This window comes from Varanus komodoensis, unplaced genomic scaffold (genome assembly GCF_004798865.1).
Source record: "Varanus komodoensis strain SLA01 unplaced genomic scaffold, ASM479886v1 scaffold3, whole genome shotgun sequence".
NCBI classification, from domain to species: Eukaryota; Metazoa; Chordata; class Lepidosauria; order Squamata; family Varanidae; genus Varanus; species Varanus komodoensis.
This window is the reverse complement of record NW_025335761.1, coordinates 27,363,838-27,383,253: the sequence shown is the minus strand read 5'-3', so window position 1 is coordinate 27,383,253 and position 19,416 is coordinate 27,363,838. Positions and strand designations below refer to the sequence as shown.

General features: G+C 35.7%; 1 protein-coding gene across 4 annotated transcripts in view; it reads left to right on the top strand.

Moving 5' to 3' along the window:
- Positions 1 to 19,416, top strand: part of NOVA1 (NOVA alternative splicing regulator 1) — a 189,439-nt gene that overhangs the window by 115,908 nt on the left and 54,115 nt on the right. For all 4 annotated transcript variants that reach the window (XM_044435736.1, XM_044435735.1, XM_044435737.1 and 1 more), the window contains one exon: positions 11,008 to 11,174. In XM_044435736.1, the coding sequence (XP_044291671.1) occupies positions 11,008 to 11,174 (167 nt within the window). The remainder of the gene's footprint in view (positions 1 to 11,007; positions 11,175 to 19,416) is intronic.

Genomic DNA, 19,416 nt, shown 5'->3' with positions numbered 1-19,416 from the left:
ACCTGCATTACACAGCTGTTGTTGTGGTGGTGATAATATTGAGAGCGGGAAGAGTAATTTTATGTTAGTCCTTTGAGTACTTTGTAAGAAGAAAAGGGGGGGGGATACAAATCTATTTAATAAATAATTAATAGTAGCTGTGAAATCTCAGACCAGTATATCAATGGGTTTTTTCTCAGCTTAATTTCCCTTTTTGAAATGAGTTTCAAATGCAGCTTTTAATGGCACCTTTCCAGATTGATGAAATTACCAAAGTAATAACTGATTATTAAAATAGGGAAAGCACCTGTTCTGGATGGATTTCCAACTGAGTGTAGAAGCATTCTCATTTTTTCTAGTTATACAACTCCATAGATTGCATAATTCTGTGTTTGAATCTATTTCATCAGCAGTCATGGCAATGCTTATCTTATAGTAATTCCTAAATCAGACAGAGAGCAAACCTTTTGTCAATCTGTTCTTTGATTAATGTTGATATTAAAATGTTAACTGAAATTTTCTTTGACAGACTAAACATTTTTATAATGTTAGTCTAGCCAGACTATGTTGGGTTCACTAAAACTAAGGAAGGGGTCACACTGAGAAATTTTGGTTTTCTTACAGAATTTCAGAAATGGCCTGAAATTTTGTATGAAGCTTCTAGAGCCAGAGTTAGGACCAATGGAGTCCTGTCTGAGTTTTTTTTTTTTTCCTTTGTGTGAGAAGTATTAGACAGGGATTTCTTTTTTCCCCTTCATATTTGATCTATGTTTTGAACCCCTGGTGTGTGCTATCAAAGAAAACTCTAATGTCCATGATTTTGTGCATAATGCATTAGAATATAAACTTACTCTCTATGCTGATAGTTTTCTATTATGGTTTATTTCAAACTTTGTTTATCATATGCAGCCTTGATGCTGATGGTTCATGATTTTGGACACTTACCTAGTTATTCACTGAACTAGTAAAAGTCAGCACTGATATTGGTTGGAAATAATACACCTCAACTGTGTTATCTAATTGGCAATTTAAACTCTGTGCAGAATGTACTAGTTATCTGGGAGATAATTCCCCAAGCGATAAATCACTTGGGAGTTATATTTGAGTAAGTTGATAAATGGGAGCTCAAGAGACATTGACAGATAGGCATTTATAAAATTAAGTTATGGGGTAGGTCAATAAAGTAAATGTAATACACTAAATTCTTTATTTTTGATGTGGTATTTTCCATGATTTTGGACACTTACCTAGTACCCTAATACAATGGATGGAGGATGTAATGAAACTTTCAATGTTTGAACTGGTAGCCTTTAGGCATAACTTACAAAACAATAAATATATGGATATTTGAGGAGCCTCTATTTATTTTAATACTAAATTCAAAACATGCATATTCAAAACATATAGGTAACATAATCAAAACATAAAAGCATAATAAATCAAAATTAAAATATTACATAAAAGCATTAGAATAAAACAATTTAAACTAAAATCAACTAAAAACCAGAAATAGGATCAGCTAAAATTAAATTGCCACTAAAATCAGTTATTAAAAAAAGCTGGATAAAAGATGTGTCTTTGCTTGCCCCTAGAATGATAACAGTGATGGTACAAGGGGCATCCTCTCTGAGGAGCCTATTCCGAAAGTGGGGCGCAACCACTGAGAAGGCCCTTCCAGCCATCATCTCCTTCACCTCTCTAGGAGATTTCTCCTTAAGAAGAACTCCTCACTTGATCTTAACAGATATGTAGGGCCATATGGGAGAAGGGCATCCTTCAGGTACCCAGGGCTTTATATCTAAGTACAAACACCTTAAATTTGGTTGCCAGTGCAGGTGACATAAAACTTGTTTGATATGACCTATGAACGAGATGCTAGTAATCACATGGCCCTATTTTGAATGAACTGAAGTGCCCACACCATCTTCTAATGTAGCCCACATATGGCATGTTGCCATATTCCAACCAGGATGTTACCAGGGTGTGTGGCTGTGGCTAAGTTTTGTGTGTCAAGATATGGTCATACTTGGTACAGTAGTCGCAGTTGAAGAAAGGTGCTCCTGATTACCAAGTCCGCTTGGGACTAAAGTGAGAGGTGTGGATCCAGGAGTACCCCAAAGCTGCAAACCCTGTCCTTTAGGGGGAGTACAAACCCTACTCCATTCAACCAATTATTAAATATTGTTAATAATGACATTATGTTCTATATACTAACCTATCAAAATATGCATTATAAATGTAACCAGTGCTACAGATCTTTTTACTTTCTTAAACATTATTCAAATATTTCTGAAATACGGTTGATTTTTTCTTTTTTTCCTGCTTTTTATTATTTATTTATTATTTAGGCTTATATACCACCCCTGTAGTCCTTCAGGGCTCTGTGGGTGGTGCACAACACAAAACAAATAAAAAGAAACTATAACATTCATACTATAAAAGCCATCCAGTACAATACAAAAAATTATCTAATCTACTCTAATAAACAACTACCACAGTCAGTAAAATTACCTTGCCACAGCAGTGACAAAAATAACCATTAAAATTTCTAAAAATATAAAATAGTTTTATAAAATAGTTAAGAACCAGCGGTTCATAAAATATCTGGAAAATAAAAACATTGTTGCCTAGTGCCAGAAAAAGAGTGCCACACATACTTTTTTGCAGATGATTGTATGATGTAGCTATTTTTGTGTTGAGTGATAAAATAAATTTTAAAATGGGTAACATTGTCAGCATAAACATATTGTCATTACTACTGCTACTATATTTGGTATGTTTGTTTCATTTCTGTACTGCCCAACAGTTGAAGCTCTTTGGGTGGTTTGCAACAGCACAGTAAAAAATACCATAAAATGCAGTGTATTAAAACATACCAAAATCATGTAAATGTTTACAATACAAAAAATTAAAACCAAATTTAAACTTGATCAATATACAATGCATGCTCATGCACACGCAGATTAACTGTAAATTTAGGAGTGTTGTTGCAAAATGGAGCAGGGAGTTTGGGAAACTTTTGATCTTGCGTCCTGCGTTCCCTCTTCCTTTAAAATTTATAGGGAAATACTATTGTGTTTCCATATTATAGTTACTCAGTTTCTGAGTCTTTCTGGCAGTGGCCAACCATGGTATCCCATTTCATTTCAGACTTAACAGCCTATGCAGTTCTCACTAAGTATGGAGCAAGGCATATCACACTTGACAGGGCAGGCATTCATTTAAGCAACAGCAGAGCCAGATATTAGTTCACATTTTCACCACCTGTTTTACATTTCTGTAAAGATCCCTTAAAACACTCCTGCAAATTAGTTGGAAACTGATAGATTAATTTTGACTGTCATGCATGACTGAAAGTCTGTTTAAAAGTAACAGCAGAATGTTATACGTATCTACTCAGATGTTTAATGAAACTAACTCTCAAGTGCATATAGGATTTCAATTGGAATGGGTAAAACTGAATTTCCTCTGCTTTTTATAGGGTTGTTGTTGTTATTATTTAGTCTAGTTTCAAACTGAACCAAATTTAAAGGAGTTTAAAACTAACATAAGTGAAGTGTTATTTTGGAGAGGTTTACAGCTTGGAATGATACCTTTTAAAGGGCTCAAAATAGTAAGTGATCCTAAAAGCATTTAAAGTGACGAAATTTGAAACTTTAAACCATAGATTTATTTTTGCTGTACATATTGTTGTTCATATAGCTGACAGTGCAGCATCTTCTGTAGCATTTTATCTGCATGTGAGACCATTGGACTTATTTGGAAGAATGCAATAGCTACCTTGAAAATTCAAGTTATGTACAGCAGTAAAAATGCAATAAATTCATCTCTGCCCCCCATGTCACACTATTTTGCCCCCCCTTTTCATGCATGCAGGAGCTCTACTCCAATGCATACAAAATGTTGAACTCTTCTGTATATGTAGACATTGGAAAAGCATGTGTGTGTGTGTGGGGGGGGGTTCTTTGGAGAATACGTTGGCAAATTGTGTTCTGCTACCAATCTGACATTGTCTAAACCTTCTCATTTAGACTTTCCAGAAGAGTCCTGAAAAAAAATAATTTGTAGTAGTAAAGATGTGGCAAGTGACATATTTGAGGAAAGAGAATATAATCCATGTTTTATAAGAAATTACTACATTATGAAGAAAAACTGGGAAGCAGATGGCCTAATGGTAAATATTGGGAGGATAATCTACTGCCCTTTGAAGTCATCTGTTAGATTCTTTGTATTCATATTTGAAAATATTTAATATAATCTGGACTATTTATTTGGATTCCAGGACTAATTCAAGTTGATGTTCTAAATATAATAAATATTAACTACCTCTGATATATAGACCTCAAGCCAGTCAAGCCAATCTTTTTTCCACTGTATTCCATCTCTACTCAATGACTAAGTTAGGACATAGTACTAAACTATTAGTTTAAAGTTACATGCACAAGCCTAGAGTTCATGCAGTCCCTGTAATACAGCATTTATGTATTATATTTATATCTATATCCCTTCTCTTTTTCCTTTCAAGGAATTCAAGGTGACTTACATAGTTCTTCTCCTCCTCTCAAGTTTATCCTCACAAGAACCCTGTGAGGTAGGTTGGGCTAAGAATCTGTGACTGGCCCAGAGTCACCCAGCAAGCTCTATGGCTGAGTGAGGACTAGAACCCAGATTCCGAGTCCCAGCCCAGCACTCTTAACCACTGCACCACTTTTCTTCCATTTTTAACTAGTTTTCATGGCAGTGGCATAAAGAGCTAGTTACTTATAACTAATTTATAGACACATAAACCACAGGTTCAGCTTCCCTAAACCATAGTTAAGACCAACCAAAGTTACTGTATTTTGAAATAATAACAAACCAGAGACAGAAACGTAAGTTTCTAAACACCCTATGCTTAGAGGAAGAAACTTTGAAACACAGAACACCAAGGCTCATTCATATAAAACTAAACTGTACATCCAAGTACAGGCTGTGTGTGATTATGCTCGTTGAAGGACTTCCTTTCACACAGCCATTTCTGCATCCTTACTTGTACATGAAATCATGCAGTGATCCAATCTCAGAGGAGAGCAAACATAACAAAGATAGGGAAGAGCTGTTTGTTTGTTTAAAATGTATTTATTTTTGCTTTATTTACATCTGGAAAGGTAATGAGATGAGCAAAATGGAAATATTGGGGATATGCTGTGGAAAAGTAGAGATAAGCTTGCCTATGGAAGTCTTGTATTCCAGACTAATTCTAGCTTGAATTACTGACTAGTCCTAAGATACCTTTTACGCATACTTTTCCATAAAGATTTGAATAATTTAATAATGGCTTTTTTGTTAGGAGTTATGTATCTCAGTTCAAACTTGCTAAAGTAACATTCTATTTAAGCGCTAGCCTGGTAGCCGTAAGTGAGATGGAATTAGGTGCAGGTTGGGTGCAGAGCAGCTCTGTCTTTTCTCTGTACCCAGCATAGAAACCAAATGAGCTGCAAGGCAAGTACAAAAAAATGGCAGACTAGCAAGTTATTGGCAGAGCTATGATAAAGTTTTAAGGGCCATGTATGCCTCATGGCATGCAAAAGTTTATCTTTCTTCTGTGTCACTTTTTAAAACTTTATAAACTGACCAGACAATGTGACAAAGCTTTATAAACTGGTCAAACAAGACCTAGCCTCCTAGCTTCTAAATTAAGTAAACAGTCTGTGAAATATTTTGGCTACTTCTTTCTTACTGTTTTCTCAAATATAACCAGAAATGTTCTAAGTTTTATTGCTGGGAAGAGATATGTTAAATATATGTTTACTATACTTTCACTGATCCTTATTTACAGAATAGTATTACACAGGGATGGTGGAAGGAACTAGAGTGTTGACTAGGTTAGAGCCAGGGCAGCGGACAGTAATTCTGGAAAGATTTGGAACATAATTTTGAGCACAGAGACTACTGTGAATATTTATGCAGGCATGACAGTGTTCATATATTTGAGGAGCAGCTGCATACCTTCCTGTATACAAGATTTTCTTGTATATGAAATACCTATTTGTATAATCTTTCTCCCCTTCTTTAGCATGCATTAGTAAATACTAGCCTTCTTTTGTGAAAAATTAACATCACTTTATTTCATAGACAGGGGCAGAATATAACCCCTATTCAAAGACTGTTGTCACTTGGGTTTTATTATGCCATATTTTTAATGTACATGTACATACTTTGATCTGTTAAAAATTACTTCCATTTCAAAATTAACTTACTTCCTGCATAAACATTTACTTCCATTTAAAATTTATAGCACAATTATTTCTTTTTTTACTGTAGTTCAGAATTTGGAAATCCATGTTCTATGACATCACATAAAATCTATTATCCTACAGCTTTTTAAGAGCGCAGTGTACAGAATACTTGTCTCATGAAATTTCTATTTGGCTCTGACTCCTTTACTTTCTGTTATTTTGATAGTGTTCATCCCTTTAAGTGCTCTCTCTGTCAGGCTCCAAGATCTTCCATGTAAGCTGATCTGTGTTTTCTATAAATATTTTGTCTGCTGACCGAGACAAGAACACTTGCATTAGCTACATTGATCAATCTACATTACTTCCTATCATATAGTAGACAATTAATACTTCATTGTAAAGACTCCCTGGTGCACTTGTTTAGAATGAGATCATTTAACGCAGGAACCACAGGAGTTCTACACAAAAAGAGAGCTTGGAGAGGGTGAAGCTAACAAGGGAAGGAAAAAGATAGTGTACAAGAAAATTGCATCCATAGATCAAGTTAATTTGTATTTCAATAGTCAGGATTTCTGCCAGTTATTTTCTACAATTGTATTGCATCCATTCTCTTGAAATTTCATAGCCTGTATGTATTTCATATATTTTATTTATTGTGGAGTGTCATAACAAATGTAGCAACATGCTTTATAATTATCTATTGAATGAAAAGGCTGTTGTGTACAAAATGTTTATTTTTAAATAAAAATGGTAAACTATTTTTATTTCAGACCATAGAGAAAGTTCCATGATGGGCAATAAAATACACAGAAAGCACAGTGATTTTAGTTACAATGTGTGCTTATCAGATATTAAGGCCTCAGACCTGTACCCAGCTTTCTGGCAGAAAGCCTCATTTGATCCATTGGATATTGTCCAGTGGTGATTAGACACCCATTGAATCTGTTGTGCATGGGGCATTCACTCTTGTGTATTGAGAATTCAACATTTATGTGGGCAATCTAAACCAAACAGAAATATTTGTTTCAGAAGGAACACACACTGGCAGAGCTTAAATATGGAAGCTTTGTTGACTTGTTCTCTTCTGATTTGCACTTATTTTGGAGCGTCCTTTTAGAAACTCTAAATTACTGTTGCATAAGCAGTTTATGCCACTTGCACAATGGAATTGGCAAGGCCAGTGGCAGCACAGAATGAAAACCTTGGTTGGCCCTTCAGGATGGCAGATGAATCTGAAAATTTCCCCAGTGGGATTTATGACATTTGATTCAGAGAACTAAGAGGTCATGTGTTCTAATTCTGTGTCAATCAATTTTCCCTATAGAGTACTTTTAAACATTTTATCTGCTTTGCATTCTGAAATTTAGGAAAATATCTAACTCTGTATGTATAATTTGGCTTATTTGAAATTGCATTTAAAAAAACCAAGAGGCATCTAGATCACTGTTGAACACCAGGAAGTTCAAATTTAGGGCCATGTGCCCCAGTTGTTTAGCTTGCAAATGATTTGGGTTATTTCAGTTATTTGTACGTTAAACAAGTTGACCATATAGTACTAAAGTTGACCTTAGTAGTAATCCAGATGGCTTTTCCCTGGTATTATTTTTTTATTTTTATTTTTTATTTTTTTGCATTGTCAAGCAGAATGCAGCTAACGGGATTAGGATCTGGAAGTAAAAATGGGAATTGTTCCTCCCAGAATTGTTCATTCCTGCCTTAAAATGAAAAGAAGCTAAACGTTTTTATAGTTCAGGTAAATAAAACATGAGTTTTGCTTGTATAGTTAAGACAGCATATGGTTTTATTGCTATTTGCAAGGTACTATTTTATCCCTCCTGGTAGGGTTCTTAGGTTTAGCAATTCTTAGTTGGCACTCTTACATATGTAAGTAGTCAATCTTTTTTTCCCTCTTCTTTCCTCATCTGTGTTCTTTTATGCTTGAACTGTAAGCCTGACAGCACTGGTCTGTGTTATTCTTGTATTAATCTATAAGGGACTTTTGGAGCTTTACCTGATAATGTAGTAAAATGCATTACATATTTTATAATTAAATTAGTAGTGATATAGATTAATGTGCAGATGTTTAAAATGCCTATAATGTACATATATTTTTAATAAAAAGCTTGTCTTACTGGATGTCTACAATTTGGTTTATATTATTTGCTATGCAGTGTTTTTATAATTTTACTGGATATTTAAATGAAGTAGTGATTTTTTTAAAAAGACACCTACCTTCAACCATCAAAGTAGTAACTAAGCCTATAAATTGTTCAGCTTATTAGCAGATGACTTTGTACATCTTTTTAATAAACTGTATTGCTCTTTTAATATATGACCATTTTATTTTTTGTATTTTAGCAGAACACACTAGTAACCACACTTTTGGGGACACTGAAATACCTAGAATTGTTCAAACATCTGTATTCGTCTTTACATTTTAGTGTACCTTACAGGATGTTGGATCCAATACTGGCCATCCACTACCAAAACAAAAAGCATTGATAGAATAGATTTATTTTCCATAGATTTCTCCTTCCATCTGCAGCCCCATCATACACCCCAGATCTGTTACAAAACACTGGGGGACTCTTTGAGGGATCTTTCCATATGTATTTATTTATCATCTTTATATCCTTCCTTTTTTCCTTTCAAGAAATTCACGGTGGCTAATTTGTCCTCCTCAATCTTATCCTCCCAACAACCCTCCCTGTGAGGTAAGTTGAGCTGAGAATCCGTAACTGGCTCAAAGTCACCCATGACTGAGTTGGGGACGAAATCCCAGAGGAAAGCAAGAGGATGTCTTGAATGGGTTTACTACATATAATGTTCTATTTCAGTTTTATTTTCCATAGGCTAAGCTACTGATAAGTGACATTTTTCTCCAAGTGCATCAAGTACAGCCACACTTATTTTAAAGTTACCATTATGTTAACATCAGTTACAAATTTGTGAGGAACAACTCTTGTGTCAGTTTTACAATTTCTTACTAGATTATGTGTTTCTGTTACTTAATATTGCATTGGTAATTTTTAATATTGAAAGTGAAGTATTAATATATTATATGAATGCATAACTTGCAGGGTGGATTTGAAGGGCAAGATAAATTGCAGCATGCATTCACTGGATATGTTTTTGTTTACACCTTAAATTGATTTATCCCTTTGCATTAATTAAAGGTAGGTGTTATATTCTCCTCTCTGCACTCAAAATGTGCCTGCTCTTATCTTATTTGGAGATTTGCAACGGGTGCTTGGTTGGTTTCTTTGTGAACAAAAGAGTCAACTGAATGAACCTTATTTGTCTTTATGTTCCTATGAATTAGATGGATTCTAGGATGGATGGATAAATTAGTCTATTTGGGTCATTTTGAATAGACTTAGAAGTGTATTCTGTCCAAGAATTTTAAGAATGTATAGCAATATTAATTTACTTACATAAGCAATTTCCCATAACTTATGCATTTGATATGCAGCTTTCCTTAATGTACACATTTTTGTAGAGATTTTTGAGACAACTGCATTACAAAGTTTGGCTTAGTATATTATCTAAAGGATAAGCTCTCTATTTTGGTTCACTTAAACATGCAGGCAATCCTTAATTCTTCCTTATTGTTGATTATTCCTGGTTGTTACCATGATCAAACTTTTATGTATGTATGTATGTGTACATGTATATGTACGTAAGTGGATTTTGTATGAATATTCATTCAAGTGTGTGTTATGATCTAGGGTTCTATATATGTTCCTGCGATTTTCAGTTTAGGTGTGACATACTGCTCATTAACCTTCAGAGATAGAACCAGTCAACATACTACTCTTTTTAATGTGATTCCCTCTTTTGAAAATGTGTACTGTGTTGCTAGTGGAATATGAACATAGCTCTCTGGATTTGTGTCTACATGGTTTTTGTGCTTGTGATACATAGTATTGAATATGAAATATATGCCTCACTTTTCTTTGTGGAAAGTACTATGCAGTGACATACAGGTATTTTAGTGTCTCAGGAAAGTATGATGATACTACTTTTTAAAAGCTGAAGGTTTGAAACAGAAAGAAAAGGCTTTTCTGAAAATAAAAGAATCAGGAAACATAACGGTACAAACTCTGAGATATAGCATAATATGTTGTAGCAGGTGATAAGGCAACTGAAATAACTTTTGGAAAGCTGTGAGTAAATTCATTCTCTTTTCAAAAAGCTTTACAAGCTAGAAGAGTCACACAAACTCTCTCTCTCTCTCTCTCTCTCTCTCTCTCTCTCTCTCTCTCTCTCTCTCTCTCTCACACACACACACACACACACACACAGCCAGCCAGCCAGCCAGCCAGCCAGCCAGCCAGCCAGCCAGCCAGCCAGCCAGCCAGCCAGCCAAAGAGACAGAGACAGAGAATCTTCACTTCTATGTCTAGAATATTGGGCTTGAGTTTAGAAAGCCTAGTATAAATACCACTAGGGTCAAATAAAGATGTAACAAATTTAGGGTTAGGGTTAAAGGAATCATTTTACATAATTACTGGCACGTACAGTTTCATGAGCAAAATACTGAAAAGGTCCTCTGTTCTTCCCAATAAAAAGTCAGAGATGTATCCTATTAAACTCAGCTGCCTCAGAGAAAGGGAGGGAGAGAGAGATTATATCCCAATCTTACATGCAAGGAAATTTATGCATGACCACTCTAGTCATTATGCTTTATTCTGTTAATTGACTGTTCTTTTGAAGTTAGTTAGCCAAAGAGCTACAGTTTAATCAGTTTTTGGACAGAACTAATGTTTTAAAAACAAAACAACAAAATATGTTTTGTTTGTTTCTAAAGGTACGACAGAGCGGGTGTGTTTGATCCAGGGCACAGTGGAAGCACTAAATGCAGTGCATGGCTTCATTGCTGAAAAGATTCGAGAAATGCCTCAAAATGTGGCCAAGACAGAACCAGTTAGCATTCTGCAGCCTCAGACAACTGTCAATCCGGACCGCATCAAACAAGTGAGTTTTGGGTGAGAAAGGAATAAGCTGATTTTGTATAAAAGGTACTTCAGTGAAGCCCCAAGAAATTAACATGTAAGGCATTCATATGAAATGATCTTAGCAATAATGACAGAAACCTTTTCTCTATGTATGGAAAATACCTGATTTTGAGGGTTATTTTCATCCTCCTGCTCTGAAATAATTTCCTGATGTTAACATCAACAGGAAGATCTCCAGAATGACTAGATAGTTATATCAGATTCCAATTTTAAGCATTTCCTCTCTCCCTGGCCACTGTAAACATTAGCTTGCTTGGAGCTTTAATGTCAATTTTGCTGCCTTTGCAGTTTGTGAAACATTATTGGGGTCGATGTAGAGGTGTGTGTGTTTGTACATACATAGACACACAAAATCTTCCAATCTTCTCCTAGTATTGTTCCCAACTGATTACCACCAGCTTTGCTCCCAAATTGCAAGAAACTAATTTAAATGAAAGCAAACACTTAACTGCTGATTATAATAAACTATGTATCTTAGCTTGTAAATCCACTGTCAAACTCTGGACTGCGTTCTCCTTAAGAGATACAAACACTGAAGAGGGTTCAGAATGCTGTAGGAAGGCATACATTTAAGAAAGTGGAAGATTCATCCTCTCAGTAGTTTAGACAGGTTGAATGGATAGCTTATAGTAGTTACTGAAAGCAGTAACTTTTGGCAGAATCAGACATACTGTGCCTTTTAAGATAGGTCAGATCTAAGTCAAAAAACCTCAGATTGTTAGAACCTTGTCAGCAGATTGCTAGATCAGAATGTACAGTCCAAATAAAATTTTAAAATGATTTTAAATTTTACCTTTTTAAAGAGATATTATAAAGCAATGTTTTTGCTTTTATCATGTATGTAAAATGTGATCAAAATAAATGCAAATATTTAAAATATGTACTCTGACTTTTTGTGCTTTGCTATTAGTGGGAAGGATCCAATGCTAGCACTGTTGACATGGTGCTGGAATAAACCAATACTTGTGCAATTAAGCTAGAGCTAGTGCTGGGACATCACTGGATACTTCCCAGAAGGTTTCAAGTAGCACAGAAATAGATAAAAGCTTAAGACATTGTGAAGAACTAATTCTTCTCTTTCAAAACCTAGTCTATATAAAGTATAAAAGAAATCCATGTGTAAGATGGATGTTCGTCAAAAAGAATTCTTAATGTCTCTTTATGAGCCCAAATATTATTTATAATTCATCATTCCACTTCGAAGTTAAAAAATGTGACCACTTGGTAAACTAAAATGTTCTTGTCAAATATTTCTCTATACTCACTTCTCTCTTCTTTTGACATAGTTTGAGTCTTACAATACTTTTTCAAACCAGAATTTGAAAAAAGAAATAATCTATTTGGATTCTTTAATTCAGTTATATTTGGCTAGTCTATATTCTATAATTATTACTAGCTATATTCTGCTAGTAATAAATTATGACTTTTAAAACAGCTGTGTACAGTATAGATAACATATAATTTAGAAATTAGCAGCAGTATTCTTATTTGTACCACATTCTCTAATATTTCAAACTGTGAAGAAAAGAGGAACACTTATTTTTATTTATTTGTTTGTTTGTTTAAAGTGTTTATATGCTGTCCCCTTGCTGTATAGCTTCAGGACAGCTCACAGAAATAAATCTGTTGTTCTCAGGTTCATTACAGTTGTAACTAATTTGATCTAGGGGATTATTGAAAGAAAAAGTTATATCACTCCAGACATTTTCTCTCTATTAGCAATTTCAGCTGCCCTTCTATATATTTAACAATTTCTGTTCAAAAAGTAGACATATTTGAATGAAAATACATTTTAAAAACTATTTTGCCCTATGCATCCCATGCATTTATATAGTCTGGTATTACTGGCAATGTTTTGGGCTTCTTACTTTAAGAGAAAAATGTGAAAAAAGGGGAACAAAATTATGCTGTGTGGAAGACATGGACAGAGAAAAGTTATAATAGGTCATCCAATGAAACTAAACAGTGCAGGATATTAAGGACAAAAAACGCATTGTAGGTTTAATTTTCAATATGTGCTGCTCAGACCTCTATGGCTATGGTATGGCAAAGTACCATATATAAAGAAATAATTCTTCATATACCAAATAGTTGGCTTATGGAATTATGCATAGCCACCAACCTAAACAATGTTTAAAATGGATTTGACAAATTTATGGGTATGAAAGATAGTAATAATAGCCATTGGTCTTAATGAGAACAGAAAGAGCATGCCCCTGAATACCAGCCATGCCTCTTATAGGCTTATGAAGACACCTGTTGTTGGCAACTGTAAGAAAGAGGATATTGGATAAGATAGGCTTTTGCTTTGATTCAACCAACCCTTCTTTTAATTTTCCAGCAGGTCATCACTCCCTCAGATACCCCAGAACAGTGTTGTATTTGTGATTTGCCTGTTAGTAAAAAGCAGAAAGAGAGAAATATTTATAATTCATCATAGAAAGATTTCCTTGATCCAGGATAGTAATATTATATAAAGAAAACTATCCCTGTAGGGAAAAAATGCTATATGTGTTCTAGTATAGGTTTTACCTAAACCAGTTTTTCCTTTAGGCAACATTTTATTATCATTTTCCAGTAGCTAACCATTGTATTGGTAAATCAGCTTAGCACTACATTTTAAAATAATGATATTTATATGATAAAAATCTTATTTTGTTCCTGAGCTCATGGAGTATATTAAGACAAATCTTTTGGTTCTGAGGCTTTTTTCTTTGTAGCAGGAGCACATACAGTATGAAAGCAGGCTAGACATACATGTTAAGCAAGGTAAGGAAGCTGTAGTTATATTTTTGAAAATGTTACCATTTCAACTCCAGTGTCTAGCTATCATTGTTAAAAAGTTTAAGAAATATTTACTTCTGAAAATGATCCATTGAAATCAAAGTCATCACAGTACTACTTTTCTGCCTAGAGATGCTATAATGATGCCCATGCCAAGAAATCCAGAATTTCTAGATTTCTGATACTTCTGATATTTCTGATATATGTATTCATAGCTTTTGATATTCCTTGAGGTTTTGAGTAGTGGTTACTGTCATTGCTTCTGAAGATGTTATAGGCATCCAGGCAAGCCTAATATAGGATTGCGTGAAGAAGAAATGCTGCTGTAAGTTCTGCCATTATCAGTCCAAATGTCCTTAAAGCTTATATTCCTGGAATGATTAAAAACTGCAATCCTACTCCTACCCTGTGTCAGGTTTGTTAAAGAATCTCAGGAATTAACTAGATCCTAAAAGCATCCTTCTACTTGTTTAAAACTCTCTATAACTGTATGCTGAAATAAAAATCAGAATTTCAGATGGAAAAGTTATCAGAGTTTAGCAATCTGAATTAGTCATATAAGTCCACATGCTTTACTTAATCAGACATGTGCATTACTTGATCAGACATGTACAGCTGTCCATAATGTCTCATTGAACAAAAAAAGATGCCATTTTTCCTAGTGGGAAGAAAGGAAGTTACAACTTACAGTATATCCACAATTTATACAAGCTACAATTGGTGTGTGTGATGTACAAATGTCTTGTATTTTCTGATAATTAAAATATTCTGTGACAGTTCTATCTGGGCTAGAATGCTATGCTATAGGCAGCTGGCTAAGAATATGCAGTACCTAAGCTGAGACTGAGACCACCACCATTAGTGACCCAGCTTTCTCATTCTGAGTGCAACTCAACCAACATTGAGAAGATGGGCTGAGAGGAAAGATGTTGTGGATATTAAATTAGAATGACAATGGAGCATCCAAACTGAGGAAGTTGGAAAACAAAGTACCAGAAGGTTTGGAGATGTGTAAATAGGATGCAGGGAACAGTACAGGCTTGCCAAGAGAGAACTAAATGGAAGATGTGTTGCATTGCTCAGTAAAGTAGGCAAAGTTGTGCAAGCATAATTCTTCCATCCAGGTCTCTGTAATACATGCCAGGTCAGCCCTTTCATCCAAGATTTCATTGTAGATTAGATTAGATATTACATGAGAGCCGTTTTATTCTGAACTGATCTGGCATTCATTAGCAGCTCCTCCAGGCCTGAGGGCATTAGATTGATATTGCCTGGTTTCAGCTAGTTGGGAAAAGAACCAGAATAGACGATAGCCATCAAACATCTAAATGCTCTTCTGTTGTGTTGGCTAGAATGCTGTACCTTTCATTGCCCATGACCACTGATAGGGGCACCCCACTGTCCCCCGGAATTCTCAGTGACATATTAAAGCCAATTAAAAATTAATAAAACAAGTACTGAAAAAATGGAAAGAGTGCCTATGGTTAAAAAAACAAATCCCTCATGCTTTACAATATTTGGGCCAGATTACCCAGCCTCACCCACAGCCTTACACACACACACCCTTAAAACATACAACAACAAACTAACCTAAACTGATAAACAATTATTGCTATTGGGTCATATTAGCCCTCACATACTAAGAGTCCAAGTTCATGTTCCCCCGCCCCCATACTTTGGGCACTGATATATGGATATCTAAGGCCACAGGGCCGTGGTTTCTTTCTTACATTTTTGGAAGAGTAGTATTAGATCTAACTAGAGTTTCTTTTACTGTTACAATTCATAATCCTTTTTCAGTTGATGTTGCACCCAGATGTACTTTTCCCTCCTCTATGGAATTCAGTTTAAAGCCCTCCTAATAGACTTCTCCTTACTGTGGCCAAGTACATCCTTCCCTTTCTTTGTAAGGTGCAATTCATCATTTGCCAGCTGTCCATCTTCTTGGAAGCTTAGCCCCTGGTTCCAGCATCCAATCTCTCACAACTGCACCAACATCATAACCAGGAATTCACATGGAGCATTTTTTTCTCATGTCTTTCGTTCTTCCATAAACTGGAAGGATTGATGAGAAAGCTAACCAGTGCTCTTAATTTTCTTCCCTAATGTTTTGAAGTCTTCAAAGCTCCTGTTAGCAGTGTCATTAGTTCCTACATGAATGAGAAGGACGGGATAGAAACACAGAAAAATCCATTTAGAAGCGGCCTCCTGGGCAATCTAGTCTAGCCCCCGGTTCCAGTCAGCTCCACTTATGTAATCCTCAGCATGTGGTTGTCCAGAAGACTGGTCATCCCCTCCTCCATGTCATTGATAAAAAGGTTGAACAGAATTGGTCCCAGAACTGAGTCCTGAGAAACTCCACTCTTCACCTGCTGCCATCCTAATGATTCCACACTGATAGCCACCCTCTGCTTGCAGTGTGTCAACCATACCCTAATCCATTGGACAGTGCATTGATCTATCCCAAAGCTCAACAATTTCTTGAACAGGAGATCATCCGGCACTTTATCAAAGGCCTTGCTGAACCACATTTACCATGTCCCCTCCATCAAGCCACCTCAAAACCTTATCATAGAATTCCATAGATCGTCTGGCAGGATCTGTTTTTACATAATCCATGCTGTGTGGTTGCTAACCTCCCATCCCTATCCAGGGTTTTTAGAGCTTTTCCTATTATGTCTTTCCCTGAATGGACATAAGGCTAACTGGCCTCTAATTCCCCATATCTCCTCTGCTACCCTTTTTGAACCCCCAAGTAGAACTCCCCCAACCCTCTTTGGGGAGAATACAGAATCAAAATAACCATTTAACATCCGTGCCTGTTCCCTTATATCAGTTACAGATCCTCTCCCTCCCATTTAAGTGGTCGCACCACCTGTGCCTCCTCCTCCTTCCTATTTACATGAAGGTAGAAGCCCTTTTTGTTGCTCTTGATATTCTTCACAAGTATCAGCTCATAATCAGCCATAGCCTTGCGAAGAATCCTTCTGCAATGTGCTGCCTCATCCTGGGAAATCCTTTTGTGTCAGTGCGTTGTGTATAACACATTGTATGAGCATTGATAGTCTGTTAGCTCCTGGGTGACAGCACACCTGGCAATTCCAAGAGTCTTCCTGACATACATGGTTTTTCATGTCGCACAACAGGGATTCTGCAACAATTATCACTCTTCTCCATTTGTTGTTGCAAACTTTGTTTTCTTTCCCCTTACTTGATTGACCTTTTGTCTCTTTTTCTAAGTTACTCAGCATATCATGTAGTTTCTGTAGTTCGTGTAGTTGTACAGTTTAAATAGTCTTTGGTTTTTAATTATAAATATTTTGAATTAATATTATACTATTGTAGGGAAGTTGGATGATCCTTTAGAAATGTATACAACCCTTTTCTTGTGTAGGAGGAACTAAAATGCATAGAAATTCTTTTGCTGAAAGTTTGATTTTACAGCTGAGATATCATAGAAACCACTGACTAGTCCTTTACAATAGCCTTGTTAGAAGGCAGCTAATATCCCTAGAAAGTTTCAGTGACAGCATTAATACTAACAAATGGAAATTCTTTTAAGAAAACTGATATTACGATTTTTAAATTTTCTCCATCTTATCATTAGAAACACTATTTTTTAAAGAACTCTTCCATATATAATAAATTAAAATTGCCAAATTGCTTCCAGCTTCTTTTAATATGCAGCTTCGCCTTAATTTTATTTCACAGAGAACTGTACACAGTGCTAATAATTATTCTGATAAAACAGATCATCATAGTACCAAATACTTCTATGCAACCAGCATACATTTTAAATAATAATTTATGAATTTGAAGAAAATCCAACGCAACTAACACAGTTATCCTATGGCCCCTAAACATAATCTAACATCAAAGATCAGAGACAAAACATAGAGCTGGAAATCTGCACTCTTATTTCCCTCCCCCTACCACTTCCCAATTGGAACTGGTGTACCTTTCCATGGTCAGAAAATTGACCCCAGAAAGGGGGTAAAGGTGGTTTTATGGAGGATAGGGAGGAGAGTAAACTGAATTTGTCAAGATATGGAATTCTGATCTTGCAATATGCTCCCCAGAGAGTTTTGCCTGACACCAGTTCTTTATTCATTCTGCTGCCAGGCCAAAACCTTTTTATTTGCCCAGTTTTTAATAGTTCCTATATATATATATTTATTGTATTTTAAATTTAGTACACTTTTCCTGGTTCTAATATTCTTTTAATTTTCTTGTGAACTATCTTGAGAATTTAAAATATAGGACGGTATAGAATTTTAAATAAATAAGCAAAAGAGACATCTAGGTAAAACGCAGAGCAGAAGCTCCATGGAGGTGGAGATCACCTCCACTTCTCTCCTGGTCTACACTGAATGCTCATAAATGTCCAAATTCAGGAGCTTACCAGCATTGAGAGTGCAACTGATAGAATTGTACCCTAGATTTTTTCGTAACTGACCATCTCTGGTCCTACATAAGGATGACATGTGTGTCCTAAGTAAGACTTTTCTACACAGCAGTAACCATTAAGATTGCCAAAAAGGCACCCTCTGCTACTCCAGTCATCATGAGCCTCAAAGTGAGCTGCTTAGTCAAGCTTCATAGGTATACTTTTTCCTATATACTCACTTGTTTGATTCATTAAGCCAATATCTTAACAAATTCAGACCTAAACCATTGTATTACAATCATCCAATTAAAAACCCTCTCATTTGGAGATTCCGTCACAACTGAAATACAGTCCTTTGAAGATGTAAAGTGACAATAGTAATAAGATATTGGGAAGCTGGGAAGCTAAAATTTACCACAAGGAACAGAAAAAGAACGAGAATGGATAAATAGGTAAACAGGAAAATAAAAGCAATGTGTAGCTGCACATGTTCAAGCTTAGATACTACCTGAGTTACAGCACAGCATTGAAATAAGAGGGTGTGCCACAGAGTTAGGGTTAATAGACATAGGATAAGGTTACAAAGAAGCTTCCCCACTACCTCTCCCCCTCCCTCCCTCCCTCCCTCCCTCCTCCTTCCCCCTTCTCTTCTTCTCACTATCCTTCTCTCTGTTATTGTTTGTGATCATTTAGTTTACTACCAACTACTACCCTTCCTTCGTCCTCCTTGCTTCAGCTTCCCATGCTTTCTAGATTAGTCCACTCTTTACTCACAGTAGTCCCACTCTATTTCTTCCTGAGATACTCTCTATTAACTTGTGTTCCTCTTAATAAAACTCCAAAGTTAAGTCCTGAATCTCTACTTTGTTCTTCATTCCCAAGAACCATTAAGAGACACTCTGCTACAATGTAGACCAAAGTCCTTAATTTAACCACACTGTACTCCTAGTAAAAGGTGCTAGTTTCTATACTATCCATAGCAGATTAATTGCCTTCCATCAGGAAACAAGTCAGGAGCTAGAGAAGAAGC